Raw genomic sequence first — 20,065 nt, 5'->3', positions numbered from 1 at the left:
TTTATTTTATTTTATAATTACGAGAAATCAACTTTAAATATTTTTTTATTTGTTGTGTGTGTGGGGGGATAAATAACAGGGTTAATATCTGAAAATAGTTATAGTTGTAATGTTATCTGAAATTTCTTTAAACCATATATTCATATATAATACGAACTCAACATTTACCTTCCTTTTTTCTCCCTACAATTTCGATCCTTGTTGATAAGGATTCATTACATGCAGTTCACAATTTTCTTTTTTCCACTCAAATTATTTACTTGATAATCATGCTTAACGTTTGCAGAGACCCTTGCTCGCTCTTCCGTATAAATATACAGAGATGTGTGTGTCTACACAGACAGACACATATGACATATCACTTCAGTTTTGTGAATACGGCGCTCCCAGTTTTTTGTTGTACATTTGATGTTACTTACTTTTGATTTCTCTCCCATTATTGTTTTGGGAAAATAAGATAGTAATTTTATAAAAATCTGGAGAGAACTATTCTTATCAGCCTACTGAAAAACAGAATACTCAAAAAAATAAAGATCAACTCTGGATTCGACCACAAAACTATAATAAAACTAATCACTGAAACCAAATTCCAACAAACAAGAAATTGAAACACCAACAAGAAATGACTCGGAAGAAAAAAAAAAAAAGAACACCAACTAGGAAATACAATGAAATCGAAAAGATGGGGAAAGACTGTGGAAGGGAGGGGGAGCTCAGCCTATAGAATGGAAACTAACCCCGAAAACTCTAAAATGCCGAAGGAATTAAATTCGCTATAGAAGGATTCTTTACAGAATTACTCTTCTGAGGAGAGTCATTGAGGGAGAGATTTTTAGTGCGATTGACAAGACAACTGGGATCAGTAGTTCTCTTCGTGCCCCCACATTCTACCTCAATATTCCTTTCTCCCGTTTTAAGGTTCTGCCAAACAAAACAGGGCAAGTATGACATCAATAAAACTTCATTCCTAGAGCAAAAACTGAAAAAGAGAAATGCCTTCATTTTCCTGTCTAATGCTAGTAAGAGAAATAAGACAGATCGATAAAACTTGATGTGATTCTACATTATTTGCTTAAATTTTTAGCTTTTAGAATAGTTCTAAACAAAATTGTTAACCATCGGGATATGACACGAACGAGTAGCAATCCGAGAGGAAAAAAAAAATCAACTATGGTTCAGAGACAGAAGTCAACAAGTGAGAAAGAAGCAGAAGCTCACTCATAAATCTTGAAAACATTCTCTTGAAATTATTATTTTTTTTTTCCTTTCAGGTAATTAGTGGTAAAAATTGATCCTAAGACCACCCCGTCTTCCTCTACAAATTGCCTATAGGCCTCAATTTGGAAAAAGATCAAAAGTAATAATAAGATGCCCCTTTGGGAAGTGCCATAACCTTTTTTATTTAACAAAATGAGCCACTGCCAAGTAATGAAGAGACTTACAGGTATATCTCCGTTGCTGTACATTTCATTTTGCTGAGATGAAGGCTTACTGCTTTGGGAATGAATAGACTTCGCTCGATTTTCATAGAAGGTAAAATCATCGAGCAAAGATGTTTTTGCTGCGTAGCTCTTAAAAATACTAAGCATTTCCAAACCTTGCTCAAGTCCAATCTGCAAATTATAATAACAAAAAGTCTAAATAAGGACTAACAAGAAAAAATCATTCATAATTCTGATTTCTTAATGCTACCATAAGTGTTTTCTAGGCTAAAGTTTCCGTTGTGCTTTTTTTTTTGTATATGTAAGTAAAGCAGCATCCAAAAGTAGATTGCCGAAGACAAAGTCATGTAATACCTCTTGAGTGTCCCGCGTAAAAGTCACAGGACGATTATCATTGTTTTCAAGGATAATGTGCCGCAATTGACTGTTAGGAACATCTTTTATTATATGCCATTTCACTGGGAAGAACCCATTCCACTTGTCAAGTTGCCAAAATTCCATGTCTTTATTAAAGTCCACCTGCCCAACCATCTCAGCAATGCCCAAAAACTGTCCACTTCCATTAACCTGCAATGATGAAAAGTAGAAAATGAAACGTGAAGTGCTTATATGCTACACTTAGGCATGTATATCATCTTTAATAACACTAATTCTAAAATCAATTTGCCCACACACTTGAACATAATAAAATAGAGAAAAGAACACAAACAACCCAAACTATGCAGTAACATCTGCTATTCCACTCAAAAAAAAAATCTTTATCCATCTTATAGCTTTATCTTTTATCTTACTCCAAGGCACCAGAGAAAGAAAGTTGATAATTTCGATTAAAAAAACTCTTTATCCTTCTATAGCTTTAGCTTCTATCTTACTCCAAAACATCAACAAAAGAATGTCCATACTACCATCTTCTAACCAGCTCTTTAGCAAATAATTCTCCAATGAAATAAAATTAAGCAAAAGCATAGGGCTGACTTGTATTAGCATTCTAGTTTACAACATCAGAGAATGAACAGAACCAGATTTAAAAGGCACTCATAAAAATACATTTGAACCAATGAAAATGACAAAATACGTGATTTTCTACGCAAAACATCTTGCAGATCAACTCACCGAGAAGAAAAGAAAGACTGGACACCTGCTGCTTTTCTCACTGGCTTTTCCTTCAACAACACGGAATGCTGCATCTAGCTTCTTATTACCATTTGGTGTACTGGACCAAACATCATATTTGATGCTCTTATGAATATCATCTTCACTATAGGACTTGATGATGTAGAACTTTGCAGTTTCATAATCAGTTTGAAAATCTTGAAGGTTGTATCGATCCCTACGAACAGAGAACCCCAACTCTTCTTTCTCGTTTGTTGAACTTGAACCTAAAGGAGCAGTCTTGGCATAAGCCCTAGGACCACGAGTTACCTCAATTAAGGTTTCAAAGTTTACATTCCTGTTGTATTTGTCACTTGACTTATATCTATCGTTTAAATTCAATACTCTCCCACTCTGTCTGTAGTTCACTTGACCATCATGAGGTAACAGACCTTGTTTTTGGTAAGTAAAAGGGGAAGATTTTCCTATTGGGTGGTAATCCTTCAAAAGGCCTCTTGAGAAGTCAGAACCCACACGAGGCACCTGTAACATCAAAGGTTCACACAATCAAAACATTTATATCACCTAAGAGAGCCCATGATCGAAAGTGACAACAAACCTTCACATATCAATTCCAATAAAAGTATCCCCTCCAGTTTTTTTAATCAGTAAAAACAAATTTTATTGATGATATAAATAGGCATAACCCAAGCCCTAAGTTTTTTTACAAGTACCCCCCCCCTAAATTGAATAAAATATTTGGTTACTAACAACAGATGTATGGCAAAGAGAATATATTAGTTTTCTAACTGCAGCTAATGACGTGGTATCCAATTTAAAGAACTTTAATCCAAAAGATCAGACAGATAGATAAGTAATGCAATAATAACCTCAACTCTTTTGCTAAAATTTACTATAATTTATGGAACAGCTTTGCATCCCATAAAGATAATGAACAACAACCTGTGTCAAATAAAATACCAAGAAATGCCAATGTTTTAATGGGTAAGAAAAAACTTTTAGTAAATAAAGAAACATTAAAATGAGTACCATATTTTATTTTAATGATAGTTAGTTCTGACAATTGAGTACCTTGTTTATAGTTCTGATGGGTTGTGCATGAGCAGTAGACTTTGAAATTTTGCTAGCAGGGTTGCTATTTGTTTTCATAGAATAGAACCCATTAGCCTTCGCAAAAGCATTAGAACCTGGAGCACAATTTGCATTTGCAAAACCAGCAGCAGTTACATTTGGAAGATCCCCAACAAATGTCGGGTCCCATGAATAGCAAGGCACAGCTTCAGATCCATAGGAAACAGGTGGCTGAAGATATCCTGAGGAAGGAAAATATTGTTGCTGACCAGCACACTGGCCATCAGCACCCACAAGCGTCCCAGAAGTATATGGGTTATAGCCAGGCAGATAATAGATCAATGAACCATTTTCAGATTGTACACCCTGGAGTACCATCCAATGAAGAAGGAAAAATCATTACTTCACTATTAATGCCGCGTTTGTAGGATATACATTGAATCGTCTGAAATTTCCAAAAATAAAATATGAAGCAGAACATACTGTCTGAGAACCATCTGCATGAAGATTATAACTATCATTTGACTGGATAAATGATCCATTAGATCCTGCAAAATGACAAACTAAACATAATGTTCCCCTATAAAAATCAATACAACAGCTGATAATTGTAAATCATAATGTTCTTTACTAAAATTTTTTGACACCAAACTGTAAATTGAACAATCAAATTGGGAATTCCCAGCAACTTTTCCACATTAGATAGAAAATGGGGAACAAAGAGGGGTAAAACTCTCAGTAATGAGCGGTTTCAGGTGAGATATTTGAAAAAGTATCAGGCTAGATATGGTACAACCACAATGGTGCTGAAGCTGGTATAGTATTGTTCTCAAACAATTCAACAAGTAGTTTCTCTCTCTCTCTTTTTTTTTTTTTTTTTGGGGGGGGGGGGGGGGGGAGGTTAAATAAAGCGAAGAACAACTTTCAAGCAAAACTGGATCAATGAGTCCGGGTCATCCTCCACCCTAGTGCAACCAAAGCCAGTTAAGAGCTACTATCATTGACATCAGCATGACACCAAGACCACAAACATTATTGATGCAGTATCAAATTGAAAGTCTTGGCACATTCTCCAATTTACCCCCTCTAGACCTCTCAATATTGATGATAATCTTGACATCAAAACCTCATCCAAGTCAAATTGGTTCCCACCATAAGACAAGAGGGTCTCCTTGAGGAAAACCCTTTGGCGCATTCCTTATAAACCAATATTGACCCTCTCTAGGACAATGAGTACACATCTCACCCACTATACTAAAGAGGGACCACAGAGAGAAAATTACTGTCAGTCCAAGGATCTACTATTCAGCTAAGCACCTAAGCCCAGAATTGAAAATGAGAAGAATCCTTATTTCATCATATCCAAACCCACCTATCGGTCCAACTCATTCTATAACTTCCTGACTATACTTCAGAGCCTCTAACTACATTGCACCGAAACTAATTACAGATGGTAATATTCTTTTGATAATATCACTGAATACATAATATTTTAGTTCAATCTGTGGGGATTAATAACTCAACTGCATAGAATAGAAACACATGTTCAAGCATAGAATGTGGGTAACGAACTTAAATCAAGGAAAATTACTTAACATAATAATCTAAAAGTAACTCAGAAGAATCACAATTATGTAAGTCTTCTGAATTTCAATATTTATACAAGCAACAAAATTATTATAAAGATTTTTGGTCATCTTGATAGAGAAAAGTACTATGTCGATCAATATTTTAGTCCCAGAGTATCACATGAACTTACATAACATAAAGCAAATATATTGTCTAAGCATTCTAAGCAACTACTGATAAGCCCATTAGGATTTTCCAACTACTTTCAAAAGTGTTAGAGATCACATTTGTGGACAGAACCATTTTGACATCTAACCTGGGTAATAATAATTGTAACAGCTAGTAGGTGGATGGGAAACACCCTGCTCTCCAACTGACTCGTGATCAGTCTCACCTTTGGTGCTAGAGTTAGCATTCGCTAAAGAGGGTATAGAGGAGGTTGACTTAGACGATATCTCATCTTTTCCACTAGCCTGCAAGAAACATTAAATCAATGCCCAAGTTAATAGAAAAGCAAAAGAAACGTCAAGCAGGAGTCCCCCCCCCCGGGCAGGTGGATAAACAATATCAACCATACCCACCAAGGAGCAACAGAAATATCCTATATTAACACTTCCAGTGAATCACATATTAGTCGGATCTAAAGCAGTGAAGAAACAGAACTAACTTGTGCTTTAACACAGGACAATCCCAATGAATATTAGAACTCACAAGTTAGACAAGGATTAATATTTTTTTTATTGGTAAGATAGACAAGGATTAATATAACTGATACAAGAATTTCTGCTTCTCAAAACACATAAAAATAACATATTTCATAAATCCATCTTGTTCTCAATAGAGGAGAATAGAACACATAATTATGAAATACACAAAAGAACTACAAGCTGCAAACTCAGTATCTTTTTTTCAAACCGACATTTAGGGGAAAAGAGTGAATGATGAAAACATAATATGCTGTCAAATCGAAGAGTAAAGGTGGACCCCAATGATCTTCAAATTGGTAGCCATACTCCAACTTAAGAGAGAAGCAAACATCCAGAATCATGAAGCAGAAAACAAGATGGCAGAGAAACAGAGAATAGCTAACTAGGACATACCACTTCTAGCTCACCCAAATCAGTAACAGATTCCAACTTCAACCCTGTAGCCCCAGGCTCAGCTGGAATATATTGTTAAGTGAACTGTCGTAACTTAAATGAACTTTTACCATAACTTTACACCCCCCAAAAAATTAATCTTTTTCCATTAAGTCAGCAAAAATAAAACTGGATGGTTCCCAATTGTGCAATCAATTCAGTCTGTGTCCATGAGCTGAATTCAGAGAATCACACCCATATGATCAAAACAAACAATCAAATCCATGCAATGTGGTTAATTTCTGAAATGTTATCACTAATCCAGCATAATTCGTGTGTTTTGGCGCTGGAAGATAGAACCTTTGGACATGTACGTAGGAAATGTATCGAAATTTGTGGCAATAAAGCCAACTCTGTTGCAGATAAAAGGCAAACCAAATGAATCCTACTAAAACACACTTCAAAAGAAAAACAAACATATTCAACTTTATACTTAAAACACTACGATAAGATCATCAAACAAAAGAAAAAAGGATACGTTTCTCGATTATCTTTTCGCCAGCCATTCAGTCCTCAAAAACCGAATTCACCCTAGAATAAAACAACGAAGAAGGAAAGAGAAAAAAAAAAGGGGGTTAGTCAGAAGAATGCACGCCGGTCTAAGTATTTATTGAATTCCAGTTTTGTTTCCAAACAGAACATTTGCTTGAATCCTACAACGTATTTAACGCACCATGCGCACATTAGCACACCCGTCAAAATAGTTGCCGCAGAAAAGAGATTCGAGTCTCTGCGCTTAAAATGACGACGTAAATTTTACCCTCAGGTTTTTTCATTATGTGTTTTCATTTAATTTTAAGAGAAAATCTGAATTCTGGTCAATCTTTTAGAGCTACATAACGACTTTAGAGAAGTAAACAACGATCACAGAAGTTTCATATTTTCTCCCGATAAAACTAACTGGCTACCATGAACTTGGGAAAAGAGAAATGAAAGTAACGCAACCCTAACATGTAGGAAATTCTATTCTTTCTTTGGCTAGCGGACAAAGAGATCCCAAAAAAGAAAACTTTTATTTGCAAATTTGAGAGAGAGAGAGAGGAACCTATGAAACGCGGATCGAATCGGCGGGGCCTGATGAGAAGGAATCGGAAAGCCGCTTTCTTTGTTGCAAGAAGCGGCTCCCGGGACGTGTAACTACTGCTGTATAGAAGGGGAGAGTGACTGGGGAGGGGTTCAAGACTTCAAGTGACAAGGAAAAGAGAAACCCTCAGTGGTGTACAATGTACAGGGCGGCTTGGATTTGTTCCAACTTTTTAGTAGGATGGACGTGGGCTGTTGGATGAGGAAGATGAAGGGCCGATCCATGTCTCGGGGACTGGGCTTCCATCCGTGTTTGTTGAGTACGACTCACGAGGCTCCTTTTGCATGGACCGAAAAGTATCGGCCTCCCTTCCCACTTCCATAAACAAAAGCTGCAAAATTTATGTGCCTTCTCAGTTAAGAAGTCGACAATTTATGTGCCTTCTCACTCCAAAATTTCTCAGTCCTGATTTGGGTATTGAAAAGTTATTTTAAAAGTATTTTTTTATTATTTATTATTTTATTATTATTATTTATATATTTTTTATTACTATTTCATATTTTTTCATATTTTTTTACTACTATTCATAAAAAGAAAATTCTATACACCACACCATCATCTCACTATACAATATGTGACACATTTATCACCATTAGATGATCATTTATCATCTAATAGTTATAAATATGACACATCTTACATAGTGAGATAAAAATGAGATGGTGGCATGGTATATAGTATTACTCATTCACAAAATATTTGAAAATACCTCACTACCCAAACGTAATTTTAAACTCTTTGGTGGAATAGCGATTCCAAACCAACCATTTAGGATTGATTGTAAATACAACCGTTTTTAGATATATACTATTTTATTATTATTTATAAATAATTTAATACTATTTACAAATAATTCAATATTATTTACTGATCATCTGAGATACTCTCAGACTGCGTTTGAACGTTGAGATGAGTTTAATTCAGTTGTGAATAATAGTATTTTTTGGACCCTACTGAGATGAATTTAACTTTTTTAAATTGAAATGAGTTTAACTTTTTAGATTGAAATATATGAAATAGGTTGAAATGAGTTTAACTATTTTGTCGAAAATTGAAAAAGTAATAGATCCTATTAATGATTAATTTGAGATGAGTTACGTTAAATTCAACAATCAAACATAACCTGTATCCAAACAAAGCCTTAAACTCATGATTACAATAGTTAAAACCGTGGAGAACGCCTTATAGAGAGTTTGTTCTTTAGACATTTTGATTATTTTTGTTAGTTACAACCCACAATATTAATTGCTTGGGTATAATTGCAATATTAATTGGTCTTCCAACATATTGGCACCTGAATCATGCTAGCTCCCACTCTCTATTTTTATAATGAAAAGGGATAAGTTTACATACAAACCTTACATAAAAAAAAGTTTAGACGTAAGATATTAGATTTATGAATCACATTAGACCACTTGAGTGTATAAATTACTTCATTGTTTAAGTAGATCAAGCATTTTCCTTTTTTATAATTTGTCTTTTTTTTTTTTTTTTTGTCATGAGAGACGATGGTAATCATGAGTTGGTATCCTTGAGACAAAAAAAAAAAAAAAAAGTTATAGACATGCATATCAAACAATCAAATAAAAATGTATATATATAATACAAAAAAAGAGCATGTAGGAAACCCTTATGCTGGCATGCTCTTCGTCTGAAGTGCACGTACCCTTAAAAGGAAGTGCACCTATTGATTATTCCTACATCTATTTGGCCGCCAAATCCGTATATATTGCCTAAATATAATTAAGGAGAAACAAAATTCCAAAGTAAAGATATACTTTTCAAGACGTAGCAATTGATCTAAAAGAACAACATTTTAAGACACCAATATTGAGACTATCAAAAAATAAAAATAAAGTCTCTTAAAGTACCAAAAGTTCTTGTTTGAAGTTGGGGCAATCTGTCTCCTTTTCAAGTTTCTTTTGTTGTTGATGATGAACGATAGTAGAAGATGACGAAGATTGATAGTTCGGCGAGTGGTGAGGGAACTCCGATAGCATCTGAACCACCTCTCTCATTGTGGGACGTTCAACACTATTTTCTTGGGCACATAGCATTGCAACAAAGAACAAGTGCATTGCTTCATCTTTCGGCACAAATTTTAACCTAGAGTCAACAATGCCCATAACGTCTTCCCTTTGACACTTTGTTATACTCTTGGTCCATTGTACGATATCAACACCTTCGCCGAAATCACCCACCGGACGATGCCCCGTGAGAAGTTCTAGGAGGACAACTCCATAACTATACACATCGCTTTTCTCGTCAACTCTCAATGTGTATGCATACTCTGCAAACAAAACAAAATACTAAGATTGTAAATTTTCATGTACATGCAACTTAGGTTGCGTGTGGGTAATGAGGTGATTTCAGATATTTTATGAATAATAATAAAAAAATAATGATAGAATATTAAATAATAGTCAATAGTAGTGAAAAGAAATAATAAAATAATGAATACCAAAACTAGCCCTTAAATATACAAGACAAGCATTGGGCTGAAGTTTTCGAGGCCCATTAAAGTTTAAGGCCGGACGAAAATTCTAGAATGCAGGTCCGGCCCAAAGAAAGTACGAGGAAAAAGAGAGAGAAAAAAACAGTGGGACAAAAAGATTCGGCTTGTCAAAGGAGGCGGACCCAAAATTAGCCGAAAGAGAAATGCGAGTGGGAAGCCTTTCCACGTTAGATCAGAAACGAAATCTCAAAAAACAAAAGAAAAGACGGGTGGTGTTGGTGTGGGGGTAGGCGGTGTAAGTATACGTGCATGTCGGTTAGCTTTCACGCCACTCAACCTCCTGTTACCAAGCATCATTGTCAGGCACTGCATGATCTCACTATCTCAGACCCTCGTATCATACAGAAAACGTAGTGGGCCCACAACGTCTCTGGCGGCACAGGATTAGATTTTCCTTAACATTTATCAAAGGATTGATAATCAATATATTTTTCTAATTTTGTGAAATAAAAGATTTAGAGCAAGGATTTAGGGATATATTTTCTAGAATTAATAAAACGTATTAAATATATTTCAGAAGAAAAATCCTTAAAAATTTCATGCATATATTTTTTTATTTTTTGAAAAAAAATATTTAAAACCAGACATAAACTAAGAGAGTGTGCTAGTGACCCAAAAAATACTTATGGACTGTCCTTGTTGGGCTCTGTCTAGCTTAAATCACGGGTGGTTTTGGAGCTGTCAATTTTGCAGATTGAGCTACTATGTCTTCTACCGCAGCTTAGTAGACTAAAATGAATTTGTCTGTAGTTCGTGTACAGTGTTATTTATAAGATTTTGCTATTTTTAGAAATATTTGAAACGAATGCAAAATTAAATACATACATATATATATATATTATCTCTAAAGAAAGGAAATGACCAGATTTGACTAATTCAAGAAAAAAACTGTATGTAAATCTCGGAGTATATACATTGCTATAAATGCGTAAACGTGTTCATCTAAAAGTAAAATATTAGTCAAATGTGGTATGATTGGTATAATTTCGGGCCTCCAAAATAGAAATTTGGAGCTCGAAATTTTCTCTCTCTAAATATATCAAGAAATATATATATATTAATATTATTTTTTATTTTAAATTTTATCATTCTCAATTAGTGATATTTTTTTAAAAGTGATAGTTCATTTGAGCAGTACAAAATAGTTAAAAATTTATCACATCAACGAGTGTGAATAAAAAAAAAAATAGAATAATTTAAGACAAAGAAAAGCTGATTCATTTTCGTGTGATTCAACTTAAATTTTGGGGTATTCATTGTCCCTAACCAAGAGGGTATATGTCATATATAGGATGGAGAGATTAGTGAACCCTTAGCAGGGCCACTCCCCTGCTATTGAGCATGCAAGGACAGTCCAACGGCAGTTTGACAGTTCGATAATCACAAGTCAACTACTTTAAGCAGAGTGCAAAAATGGCACGTACCGGGCGCAATGTAGCCGTAAGACCCTGCAATTGCTGACATGCATTCCGATGCGCCACCGTCGACCAAGAACTTGGCAAGCCCGAAATCGGCGACGTGTGCTTCAAAGTTCGAATCCAGCAAGATGTTGTTGGATTTCACGTCCCGGTGAACGATTAGTGGGGAACAATCGTGATGCAGGTAGCATAGGCCTTTGGCGGCGTCAATCGCAACTTTGTACCTCAAATTCCAACCCAAGAATGAGCCTTTTTTGCCATGCAGTGCCTCGCCTAAGCTCCCGTTTCTCATGTACTCGTAAACCAGAAGATTGGTTTCCTTGTTGGAACAGAATGCTAGCAGTCTCACAATGTTTCGATGCCTAATGTTACCTAGCGTTTGAATTTCAGCTCGGAAGCCATGGTCATGGCTGTTTGAGCCAAACCCAAGAAGCTTTTTGACTGCGATCTCGACCCCATCTGGCATTTTCCCATGGTAAACAATCCCAGCTCCGCCTCTTCCAATCACGTTGCCATCTTTCAAGCATTCAAGGATGTCAGTGACCTTGAAATCGAGCTTTTGGAATACGGTCATCTTCCATGAATCCGGACCATTTCTTTTCCATGACTTGGCCTTGAGCATGGCAGCGGCAGCGAAAACCAGAGAGCATATCAAAAGGCCGAGCGCGAAGATCAGCTTGAAATCTGCAGGTGCCTTTCTGGGTGTGTTTGTGATTGCGGTGAGATTGCAAGGATTGTTAAGGAGGGAACCGCAAAGTTGAGCATTACCCGCGAAGGAGGAGGCGTTAAAGCAGGTGAATTGTCCAAATTCCGGTAATTTACCGGAGAAATCGTTAAAGGAGAAGTCGGCATTTGTGAGGCTTTTCATGGTTCCAACTGATCTGGGTATTGGCTGGTTCAAGTGGTTTCTTGACAAGTTCAAGTAACTTAGTATCCGGATGTTGGAAATCTCTGGTGGGAGGGAGCCAGAGAGGTTGTTTTGACTCATGTCAAGGTATGTCAAATGGAAACAATTTCCTATGTCGGATGGGATTGAGCCGGAGAGTGAGTTTCGACTCAAATCAAGTTTAACTACTTCAAGGAATCCTCCTACAGAAGGGGGAATTGGACCTGAGATTTGGTTTCCGCTAAGTGAAAGGATTTGGATGGAGGAGAAATTTGAAAATGAAATGGGTAAAAGACCAGACAGGAGATTGTTTGATAAATTAAGTTGGGCTAATTTAGCGGGCGTTGATGAACTATTAGCATTCTCCGGCAAGGTTCCAGATAAGTAGTTGTTTTGCAACTCCATAAGATTTAGCTGAGGTAAGTATAGGAACCCTTTTGGGATGCTACCATTCAAGTAATTGCTGCTCAATCTCACCCTGGTGAGACTTGAACACGTGCCCAGCCCTTCAGGAATTGGCCCAAAGAGAAAGTTTTTCAATAGAATTAGTATTCTGAGTTGATTTGACAAACACAAGTTCCGAGGGATTGTACCAGTGAGCTTATTTGTTGACAAATCGAGCACTTGAAGCTTTCCATTTTGGCCAAGATTCTCGGGAATCACACCGGTGAAGTTGTTCATCCACAGCTCAAGAGTCTCCAAATCTGGAAAGTTGGCGATGTACTCCGGTATAGACCCGTGCAGTCTGTTCATGAACAGGTTGAAAAGCTTGAGGAGCTTGAGATTCACAAACTCAAACGGGATTTCACCTGTCAGTGCATTATTGGAAAGATCAAGGTTCACCAGGTTTGTCAAGTTGCCTAATTGCTTTGGAATTGAACCCGAAAGTAGATTGCTATGCAAGTAGAGAGTGTCGAGCGCCTTCAAATTCCCCAGCTCATTTGGAATTGGCCCATCCAATTCACAGCTAGAAAGTTCCATGTGAACTAGATTCACCAATTTACTTAACTCCACTGGGATCCCCCCTTCAAAAACATTGTAATAGCCCAGGTAAATCTCTCTCAGGTTGGTGAGATTTCCCAACTCGCCTGGGATTTTTCCGTTAAGATCATTGCCAGCAAGCGAAAGATGCTCCAAACCAACAAGATTTCCATAGCTTCCTGGGATTCTTCCAAAGAAAAAATTTCCACCAAGATCCAAGTGCTTGAGATTCTTCAAGCTCAAAATGCCAAGTGGAAGAAAGGCAGTGAAGTTATTGTTGTAAGCATCAAACACTTCCAAGTTGGCAATGCTCGAATAGTTCCAGTCCAAGCCGCCATTGAACTGGTTGTTTGAGATGTTTAGCCATCGAAGACAGCTCAAATTTGCAATCTCAATGGTACCTGTGAAGTTATTTCCAGCAAGAGAGAGGTTGGTAAGCCGGTCAAGTCTCGAAATCTGAGGTGACACAGAACCATACAGATTCAAATCTGTCAAGTCCAATGAAACAACACGTCCCCTTAAGCATTGAATTCCAGCCCAAGAACAAACTGAGCTAGGATTCGAATGATTCCAAGCACTTAGAATGGAATCAGAGTTTTCAAATCCCTGTTTAATTGTGACCAAGGCATGGAAATCACTAACTAAAGAAGAGGCAGAAGAAGAGGTGCCAAGAAGAGAGAAAAGCGCCAAAACAATGAAAGGGACCATGTTGTTCTCGGAGTATGTTCAAGAAGATTGAGTTTGGAAGTACTTGAAGCAAAGAGGACAGGTTTTAAGCACTCGGGCAATAATGGATTTTGTTGAAAAGGAAGGGAAAGTGAGAGGAATATGAGAAGCTGTGAGTGAGCGTGGGCTTAAGGAATCAAACATCTTCGCAGGAAGAGTCTTCAAATACAAGGAAGAAGCTATGCCTCTCCTTTTTCTCTCTTCTCTTTTCTTTTCCTTTTCCTTTCTCTGAGAGGAGAATTCAGATGATAAGAAGATTGATATTCTGCTAACTATGGCTTGGTTTTTATCCGTATTTCTCTGGTTAAGCTGCTTTAGGCAAAGCTAAAGAGGGAAAGAAAGCAGAAGAAAAAGAAAAGGAGAGAAGAAGGTTTGTTGAAAATTTTTGAAATAAACAAGAAATAGAAAAGCCATTCGATAACAGAAATTTAAAGTCCAGATTAGAGGGAGAAAAGTAAAGTTGATGCTCCCTTTCTTTATTCATATGACAAAAATGCCCTTTAGCTTTAGTTAAAGGATCCTCTTTATTGCTTTTGAATGAGACATGTAATGGAATTGCACTTTCAATCATTCAAAATGGCTCAACTGTCCGAAATGACTATCATGCAGTTCCTCTTTTTTTTCCAATGAGTATAAATGATATTGCAGAATTGAGAAAAAAAAAGAAAGAAACAGTCCATGTTGCCACTATTATCATGTGTCTGTGCACTGTTGATTGCCCTAGAATGTGAATCAAATCTCTCTGTCTCAGCTTTATTTTGCGCGTTGGCTTCTTATGAACAGGAAAAAGTTCCCCTTTTTGTTGATAACTTAAAATGGTGCAAAAATATTGGACTCCTTAACCAATAGATAAGATCATGTTTTGGCTACCATCACCAAATCTAATCATCTGTGTTCAAGCACGCTTTGCAACTTTTTTTTGCTATATTCTTCTGCAATTACCAAAGCAAAAGTTCTGGACTTTTTATTTGAGAAATGCAAGCATTTGAAGCAGGGCATGCATGGTTCACTGATATATAAGAAAGAAGGAATGATATATATGCATGATCAACCACTATTCACTATCACATCCTACACCTATAGTTTTCTTATAGGGTGTAGGGACGTTTTTCATAAGATGTGGAGTGGTGAATAGTGACTAATACATAGTATTTTTCGGAAGAAAATAGTTCTTCCAAGTCTGAGAAAGATCAGCTTGCAGAAAGGGTTTCATTCATTGCTTGTCATATTTCCAACTACCCACAAACATAATTATGCATGTATTAGATTACTTATAGTTAAGAGTAGTCATTATCTATTGCTTTGAAAACTTTTGTATCATAATTAAACAACCATTTTGAAGAGAAGATCTAAGCAACAGTTCAGCTTATATAACGTCGACATATAATATTCTTACACGAATCATGCACGAAAAAGCATATGAGCACCTTGATTATGCATGGAGGACCAATGGAAAAGCTCTATATAATATATATGATGATCTACCCTATATTTGTTGTCGTCTCTCTGCCGTCATGACACTCTGTCATAAGTTAATCACACGCGTCGACCCTCATCCACTGCTGCAATCATTTGAACGCACCGTACCATCGTGTATGCCTATGTATGCAAGAGGTTTATTTTCCATCCTACGCGACCGAAGAGGGGAAAAGTTTGTACTGCCTAGAGTTTTTAACTTCTCACCCTTTTTTTTTAACTTGAGTTGGAAACATCATGTGCCTGCAACAAACAGATCGAGGTTGTAAGAAGTAAAAGATGATGATTATTAATAAATCATTATCATGATGTTGAATGATCAATATATAATTATGTTGGATGAATAGGTTGCATGGAAGAAGGAACCAGTACTGGAAGCTTTTCTTTCTCCACCTTTATTCCTTCTCCTTCCTTGCCCTACAGGGCTGGGACCAAGTCTAGCTCTACGTAATGTGGGATTTGAGAGCTTTATTAGAAGATGGAATAGTCTTAAAGAGAGGGCTGAAAAGTAAAAGTAGAGATAATCTGCTTTTGATCTTCCACTTCAAAAGAAACGCAAAAGAAAAATCCATGATGACCCTTCATCCTCACATGGAAAAGAGTGCTCTTGTATTAACTCGAACTCATTCACAATCTCTCTCTCCCTCAAAAGAAAAATACATGGCCCCCCACCATACATGGAAAAGAGTGCTGATCTTGTATAAACATGAACCTCTCTCTCATGTGGCCTTTGTCATAGAATAGTAGTTTGGCTCCACATATGTTCGACGCCCTCATGGAAATTAAGTGACTAATTGGGCAAGGGATGCTCTTTTTGAGGTGTCTCTATCTGTGTTATTGATGGGCAGACCTGCCCTTTTGAAGGGTCACTTTCTGTGGTCCGGCTCTCGTGTGCGCTGAAACTTAGCTGATCACCTTATGTCTGTCTAGCTTGATAATAGCATATTTGAGGCGGAGGATCTCAACTTCAGCTAAGACTGATCCTCCGCCTCAAATATGCTATTACCAAGCGCTGGTCACAGAACGTGAAGTTGAGATGTTCCCTCTCTGGTCACCTTATGTCTATCTAGCTTGGTAATATGCTATTATGTTGTAGGTAAAGTCCAAGAGGGAACATCTCAACTTCACTTTTATCCAAATCTTTCATGCCCCTTCACACCAATTAGCCACCATACAATAATTTAATTTTCACTCAACTTTCACTTAAAATATCACAACGCGCGTAGATATGATCGATGCTGATCAAAAGAAGGTAAAGTGATTGGAAATCCTCAGATTTGCAAATGAAAAGAAGATAGAGACATTGTTGTCGCAAATGATGATCTCTTTCATCCTTCAGATTTTTGTTGCATAATACTCCAAAGGATGGAGGGTCCATTGAATAATATTAATGCTAGCATTTATATATATATTCTGGTGAAAGCTGGGTAGCAGGAATACGTATGGTTCTGGCCAAGGAAACAGATATCTATAATAGTTATATATATACATATATATATATATATATATATATATATATGCGTGTGTACGAGGGGATAAAATACATCAGGTCCAAAATGGCTTTCAAGACTATTGAATAAAGTTCCAGAGACCCACACAGTGTTTGACAAAATGATTATGTGAAATAGACTTTTCATTAAGACTCGGTTCTTTTTTTTTTTTTAGGAAGAGGTCGCTACCCCAAGTTTATTGATAACCCTCACTTGTGGCGGAGGAAAACCGTGGTTACAAGCAAACACCTGGAGGTTACAGATACTCATAGAGGACCAAAACCCAGACATCCAAAAGATCTAACATAAATACAGGTCAATTAACAACAAAGCACACCTAAATAACCTAAAAGGTAAAGACAATCCTGCAAAAAAAAAAAAAAAAAAGTCAACTAACACTGATAATAATAAAAAAAAAAAGAGGAAAAACAGGTGCAAAATAACAAAAACCTCATTACGAGATTTGCAAATAAGGAATACCTATTCTGTCCATGCGAAGAAGACCCCTAAACTTACTAAGCAAATGATCTTTGTCTTCAATCCAGTCCATGTTTACCTCTTGAGCTCCCTACTTAGCTAACAAATCAGCCACATCATTTTTTTCACGAAACACATGACTCACTCTATGAACCATGCCTTTCAGGCAGATCTCAAACTCGTCCAAAAAATCTTCAAGATACCAAATGTTACATTCTCCCCTCGTAAGCCATCTAACAAGAATTTGAGAGTCTGTCTCAATGTGAACATGATGAAACCCAAGTTGACAGCACCTTCTAACTGCTTCCAGCAAGCTTCTCATTTCAGCAAAATTATTAGAACCATGGCCTAAGCATACTGCAAAAGCCACTCGAAATTTTCCACCATCATCATGAATAACACCCTTAGCTCTTGCCGACTCTGGGTTACCTAAACTACTACCATCCGTATTAAACTTAACCCAATTCTGTTGTGGCCGAAGCCATTTCACCACTGATACCTTTTGGGGTTTAGATAAAAGAACTGGGATATCCAACCTCTCTAAAATAGCCATGTCGGTGTCATGGAGTTTCACAATTTTTTTGGTCAACTGCATAATTTTATGAATCCATAATTTAATAGCATGCCAAGCCGAGTTCACAATATCACATTTACCTTCATACCTGGCTTTATAGTGCCCTTCCCAAAGTTTCCAAGAGATAATGGAAGGGAAGAGACCAAGAATAGTCTGACACTGAGTAGAATTTCCAGCACGACGAAACCGAAAGTTCACTTGCTCCTGCCAAGTATGAAACAAACCCATATGGACACCTAATTGAACCGAGGCCAGGCGCCAGATATTTCTAACAACGTCACATGTACAAAGCACATGATTAAGATCCTCAATATGACCTGAAGAACAACAATTACATTTTGACGCCATAGAGATACCAGCTCTTTTAATCTTGGCATCCACACTCAGACAATTATTAGCAGCTTTCCACATCATAATAGAGATTTTCTTGGGAATGTTACTATGCCAGATCCAATTGGCCTAAGGTAAAGGAGGGACTCGGATCCTAATACAATCTGAAGCACTTTTACCTAAGATCAAGCGCCAATCAAGTTTCATATGTAAGGCCCGTTTGATGTCCCCAAAATCCCGAATTATCAAACCGCCTTCTCCCATAGGTCTACAAATGTTAGTCCAGGCCACTCATTTCCTTTTACCTTTTCTTTCAGATTCTCTCTAAAAGAAGGAACTCAGGAGTCTGTTTAGCGACTTAATCACAACCTTAGGAATGTGTAAAACAACTAAAAGGTGAGTGACCATACTAGACAGAACGTGACGTAACAGGATAATTCTACCACCAACAGAAAGCAATTTCATCTCGCAACCTATAATTTTCTTTTTAAACTTACCAATGAGATCATCAAAATCACACGCCTTCAGTCTACCAACCACAATAAAGACTCCTAAGTATTTGAAGGGAAACGACCCTTCAGAAAACCAAGTAGAACGAAGAACAGAGCATTTTCTAAAGGTAGGGATATGTTTAGAGAAATAAATATCATTTTTATCCTTATTGAGAATCTGTCCCGTCCATTTTTCGTAACAGTTCAAAATCTGCATCAAAACACTATTAGACCTTTGACCACCATTCGTAAAAATCACAAAATCATCAGCATTCATAAGATGAGAAACGAGGAGTACCTCGGACTTGAGTGAATTGCCCAATTCTTTTTTCCTCAAAGGATTTCTTAAGCAGATGAAAGATGATCTCTTACATAACAATGAACATATAGGGCAAAAGGGGGTCACCTTGCTGCAAGCCACATTTACCTTTGAAGAAACCCAGAAGAGTGTCATTCATCATAATAGAAAATCAAGGTGAAGAAATACATATTTTAACCAGAGCACACACTTGAGCGGAAAAACCAAAAGCCTTCAAGACATAAAGTAGAAAATTCCAATACACTCTATCATAGGCCTTTGACATGTATACCTTAATCAAAACATTACCCCATTAGATTTTTTTGTGAATGGAGTGAACAAGTTCCTGGGTTAAACTGATGTTCTAAAAAATACTACGGCTAAGGATAAATGCCCTTTGCTCTTGAGAAATAATCTTGAAAAACATGTTCGTCATATGGGCCACAATAATCTTTGCACAAATCTTATAAAAAATCGAACAAAGACTAATAGACCTAAATTTCTCAAACCTAATAGGGTTCTCCACCTTGGGGATCAAGACAATATAGGATGTAATGAAGAACCTGAGAAGGTGGTTTGTGTGAAAAAACTCCTTGATGGCTTCCAGTAAATCCTCCTTAACTAAATACCAACAAATCGAAAGAAACCAGAACCAAAACAGTCCGGACTAAGGCTACTCTTAATGGGTATACCAAAAAGGGCATCCTTAATTTCTTCAAGGGAAGGCTCTTTACAAATGAGCAGATTGTCCGCAGTGGAGATCATAGAGGAGATCAAGTTGCTAATACTAGGCAATTCATGACTACTGCTATCCCCAAGAATTGGTGAAAATACTCAACAACAACAATGTGAATGTCAACCAGAGTACTTAACACGGTATCATCGGCTAAGCACATATCATTAACCTGGTTCTGCTTTTAGAGTTCAAGATAGTATGAAATTTTTTTGAATTTGGGTCTCCATCTTTAAGCCAGTTCTTTTTAGT

General features: G+C 36.9%; 2 protein-coding genes across 3 annotated transcripts; both read right to left on the bottom strand.

Moving 5' to 3' along the window:
* Positions 1-545: 545 nt before the first annotated feature.
* On the bottom strand, positions 546-7,566 carry LOC121255787 (YTH domain-containing protein ECT4-like). 2 transcript variants are annotated; one of them, XM_041156295.1, is made up of 10 exons: positions 7,380-7,566; positions 6,813-6,879; positions 6,296-6,357; positions 5,512-5,668; positions 4,110-4,174; positions 3,627-3,992; positions 2,556-3,077; positions 1,797-2,009; positions 1,443-1,613; positions 546-921 (listed from the first exon to the last, which is right to left on the bottom strand). In XM_041156295.1, the coding sequence occupies exons 2-10, from the start codon at positions 6,838-6,840 to the stop codon at positions 748-750; spliced, it is 1,758 nt and encodes a 585-aa protein (XP_041012229.1). In that variant the 5' UTR covers positions 6,841-6,879; positions 7,380-7,566; the 3' UTR covers positions 546-747. The 2 variants fall into 2 exon arrangements, with proteins under 2 accessions (XP_041012229.1, XP_041012230.1); XM_041156296.1 differs by having other exon boundaries at positions 5,590-5,668; positions 6,813-6,880; positions 7,381-7,566.
* A 1,421-nt stretch (positions 7,567-8,987) lies between these two features.
* Positions 8,988-14,324, bottom strand: LOC121255785 (leucine-rich repeat receptor-like serine/threonine-protein kinase BAM3). Its single transcript, XM_041156293.1, has 3 exons — positions 11,358-14,324; positions 9,232-9,708; positions 8,988-9,192 (listed from the first exon to the last, which is right to left on the bottom strand). The coding sequence occupies exons 1-2, from the start codon at positions 13,924-13,926 to the stop codon at positions 9,281-9,283; spliced, it is 2,997 nt and encodes a 998-aa protein (XP_041012227.1). The 5' UTR covers positions 13,927-14,324; the 3' UTR covers positions 8,988-9,192; positions 9,232-9,280.
* Positions 14,325-20,065: the final 5,741 nt, after the last annotated feature.

Source organism: Juglans microcarpa x Juglans regia, chromosome 3D (genome assembly GCF_004785595.1).
Source record: "Juglans microcarpa x Juglans regia isolate MS1-56 chromosome 3D, Jm3101_v1.0, whole genome shotgun sequence".
NCBI lineage: Eukaryota > Viridiplantae > Streptophyta > Magnoliopsida > Fagales > Juglandaceae > Juglans > Juglans microcarpa x Juglans regia.
Note: the sequence above shows the minus strand (reverse complement) of the source record. Positions and strands in the feature narration are given on the sequence as shown.